The sequence below is a fragment of the Ricinus communis genome, chromosome 8 (assembly GCF_019578655.1).
Source record: "Ricinus communis isolate WT05 ecotype wild-type chromosome 8, ASM1957865v1, whole genome shotgun sequence".
NCBI classification, from domain to species: Eukaryota; Viridiplantae; Streptophyta; class Magnoliopsida; order Malpighiales; family Euphorbiaceae; genus Ricinus; species Ricinus communis.
In genome coordinates, this window is record NC_063263.1 from 23,295,310 (window position 1) to 23,299,555 (window position 4,246).

The 4,246-nt window shown below is 26.2% G+C and overlaps 1 protein-coding gene across 1 annotated transcript; it reads left to right on the plus strand.

Annotated features, from left to right (window-relative positions):
- The first annotated feature begins 1,587 nt into the window (after positions 1–1,587).
- Positions 1,588–2,983, plus strand: LOC8286578 (inactive protein RESTRICTED TEV MOVEMENT 2). The gene is made up of 2 exons (XM_002515800.4): positions 1,588–1,812; positions 2,087–2,983. Exons 1-2 carry the CDS (start codon positions 1,695–1,697, stop codon positions 2,869–2,871), a joined length of 903 nt encoding a protein of 300 aa, XP_002515846.2. The 5' UTR covers positions 1,588–1,694; the 3' UTR covers positions 2,872–2,983.
- Positions 2,984–4,246: the final 1,263 nt, after the last annotated feature.

Here is a 4,246-nt window from a genome sequence, read left to right on the forward strand (position 1 = left end):
TAGAATAGGTGGGCCTTATACATAATTGGTTAGTAAGTTAGATTAATAACCTAAATATAGGCTGAGCTTGAATAAAGTGGGCTAGACTTAGACGTATTCTATGTTGTTTTGACATGCCTGTGTATAAATTAATTGCATTTATAGGGAATATTTTGTTAAACAATAATTTTAAAAAATAAAATATATAAATAAGGAAGTTGGCTTCCAGATCAATCTTTGGACTATGTGGCTTAAGCTTTCTTATGGAATATGAGAAAAGCCACTCATTAGTAAAAGTGTCCCGGTGATTACCTGGGTAGCGACTTCCATCTTCGCGCTAGTCTCAGTGACTAGTTAGCATGTTCCTGATTAGGTTGAAAAGCCTTACAGTGTCGTAATCGCTAAAGACACTTGGTTGTGTGCTTGAAACCATTACCCACACTTGGCCTAAGAATATATGGAATCAGGCGATATACCCTAAAATATGCAGGCTCTATAGTTATACTAAAAAAATCGCCTTGTGTTGCTTTAATCTGCTTTAAAAAAAATTTTCCACGACAATAATTTACTGATGGAAAGAATTGTAGGTAAATTTACAACAACTTAGCAACCAATTTTTTTTGTTGGTAGTAGTTTTGTGCTAACTTTTTTTAATGTGACAACAATTTACCGGGAACTCAAAAATCAATTACGGATGGAGATTTAGTTGGTAAACTGTTATTTTCATAATTTTGTTGACAATTTACCAATTATAATTTAGTTGGTAAATCATCGGCAAAATTACCCATGATTTACAAATAATTGATAAAGTTTACCATTAATAGTCGGTAGATCATCGATACATTCAATTACCGATGATTTTAACAATTTACTAATAAAAAAATTTGTCAGTAACTGTTACTTTGAATTGTAATTTTTTTTGAAAGTAATGTCTCTAATTGATAAATTTAAGAGATTTGGTTAAAATTACAAAAAAATAGAAAATGTCGTGACTAAAATTGCTTTTAACCCTATAATTTAAAGTATCAAAATATATTGACAACTATTTTTATAATAAAAGAATTTTAAATAGTTTTATATAATATATATATATATATATATATATTAAATTTTAAATAAATATAAATTTCATCATTAGTCTTCGATCATTTTACATTCTACATCCGGCCTACTATTTATATCATTATCCTTCTTTAATTACCTTTTGAAGTGAACAATTTATAAGAGTTTAGAAAGAGCTCTTAAGTAAATTATGTGTTCTATATGTATATTTATAAATATTATTATAAATAGAGAGAGAGATTATAAATAAAAATATATGCAATTGGAGAAATAATTAAATCTCTCTATATATAAATATTGCCCAAGATATAATTTTATTCTTTGCTTATTAACCAAGAAACAAATGAAGTTGATTTGAGAAAAGGAATAACTATATTCAAAGAAAACAAAAATATATTCAAAGAAAATAAAATCTAAAACTAACTATAAAAGAATAGGGAATAAGAATATTAAAAAGGAAACATACAAAGGCATGCATAACCCTTAAGGCAAATGCAAAGATAAAGGTATACAAAGCATAACCAAGGACATATTTTAATAAATCACCAAATTCTCAGAATGTTTCATATATAAATATATTAGATAAATATGGGTTCTAGCATAGAAGAAGATTATTTTTCAGACATATTACGTTACCAAAGGAAGAGCAAAAAATGGAGCCAAGGCAAAGGACTTCAGGTTCAGCTGAACGCGTATATGAAGATTTGGAGCCAATAATGGCATGGGAAAGAGATCACCCTACAGCTGATACACTTGTGATTTATCTACCAGGTTTTTTTATCCTTTAACTACTTCTGATGCTTTAATTTATAGATCATTACACACACATGTCATCAATATATTTTTCAGGTTATCAAAACTTATGTACTAGAAATATCTTTTTACAAATTCTACACCTTAGGTTATTTCTTTCATCCAAAATAACATGTATACTTCTTAATTACAAATGAATCTCGAATAACTAAAATTCTTCAACGAATGTTTCAAAACCTGATGACCTGCAGAATTGCAACTGCTAATCCTATCAAGATTTTATGAGATGCAGGTTTTAGAAAAGAGCAATTGAAAGTCCAAGTTACAACGTCAAGATTCTTAAGGGTAAGTGGAGAACGCCTAGTTAGTGGTAACAAATGGATCCGTTTCCGGAAAGAGATTCTAATTCCATCAAATTATGAAACTAATGAAATCTCTGCAAAGTTTGAAAAGGGTGCTCTTTATGTTAAGCACCCTAAAATAATTGTTCAAGATCCTGAACCACCACAGGAAAAGAGAAAAGACCAAGCTTTAGTAGAAGCTCCAAAACCTGGACAAGAAAAGCCCGCAGAACCACCAAATGAAGCCACAAAGCTACTACAGGAAAAAGTGCAGCTACAACAGCAGCCACCTACAAATCTTGAAAAGTCCACAAGTGAAACACAGGCTAAAGGTGGTCCAAAGATTGAAATGGACAGACAGAAGAGCAGTAAGATGAATGGAAGAGGAGATTCGGATAATAATTTGCAGAAGATGATAGAGAAAGAAAAGGAACTTAGCAAATATGAGGAGAAAAATAAGAATGATGCAGGAAAGGTTGTTACTTCAACTAGCACAAGTACTATAAAACAAGAAAATGTTCATGATTCTGTCCAGGATGCAAAAGATAAAACAACAACAGAAAGTTGTAACCCTGCAAAAGAAAATTATAGGCAGGTTGTAAGGAATGCAGTCACAGACCTGAAGAATCCAAGAAAGTTGATGGGCTCGATTCTTGTTGCTTTGCAAATTCTGCTGCTTTGGTTGTATATTATGATAACCAAAGCAATTAATTCCTTCAAAAAATCTGAGAAATAATCCTTTTAATTTCCCATTTGTATACTGTGATTGTATTTGCACTTCAATAGTATAATAACAAGAGGTGATCTTGCATAATAAGTGGGTTCTATTATGCTATTTAATATTAAAATAATTATTATCTAATATTTATTTTTGAAAAATCAATTTATTATTTATTGTAAAATATCCTCTTAATGTAATTTATTATAAAACTTTTCGACGATTGTATTTGTATTTTCAGATAAATATTTCTCACATTATATTGACAAAGTGTAAAAATAATAAATATTTATTATTTTATACGTGTAAAAATAATAAATATTTATTATTTTATACTCGCGTGTTTTGCACATAAATATTAATGATTGTGTTATATTTATAATAAAAAAATAAAATAATTACTTAATATAGAATAGTAAATAAATCTAATATCAAAATTACACAATCTTTATATTATAATAAATTCATCTAAATTTTATTTTTGATAATTAATTGATCTATTTACAATCTTTATCTAATAATATATGCATGTAATTTATTATATTTATAACTGGATTAGTTAGGTTCATTCTTGAATATCATCAAATACTGTTTTAGTAAATATTGATTCATTCTAATTAATTATCCATATGGTCTCCTAAGATAATATTCATCACCTAAATATAATGTTTGTTTTTATTGCCAGAATATATATTATATAGTGTACCCCTATCATACCTTTTATGTAAAGCATAAGTAGAAATAGTTATAGTGTAAATTTATAATAAAAATACACATAAACTAAAAAAATTCTCATTTAGAACTTATTTATATATTTAGTCAACCTGATACCAATTTATAACATAAGTTTTAATCGATGAAGTTAAGAAATCATTCATTATTTTAAACAATATGCATTGAATTTTAATTTTGATTGATTTATTATTTTACTGTTATATTTTTTATTATTATTTATAATTACAAAATTAGATAAATAAATGAATAATTGTCTATATAAGTGAATATTAAAAATTAAATTTGTTATTACACTCTTTTATTAGCTCAATCCTTATATAGGTATTATATTCTTTATTTAATTTAAGATCCAATTAAAGATATATATTTCATTATTTTCTTATATAATTAAAATTCTACTTTGAAACCTTTATATTTTTAATTTACAAAAAAAAACACTTTATTTGTAAATTTAAAAAATTATATAAGATTTTAAATGATAAATAATTATTTATTTTTAAAATTAATTAAGACTTGAAATAGAAATAGAAATTCAATTAAAAGGTTATAAATAATTCTCATATTTATTATCAATAGACTTGATTAGTAAAAAATCTAAAAATGTCTTCAAAACGTATTATTATTGCTATCTTTGTTATATCCATTATAGTTTACTTTT

Coding starts and splice junctions, on each gene's coding strand:
- LOC8286578 (XM_002515800.4), top strand. CDS start 1,695: ATGGAGCCAAGGCAAAGGACTTCAGGTTCAGCTGAACGCGTATATGAA. Junction 1,813..2,086: donor ACTTGTGATTTATCTACCAG/GTTTTTTTATCC, acceptor TATGAGATGCAG/GTTTTAGAAAAGAGCAATTG.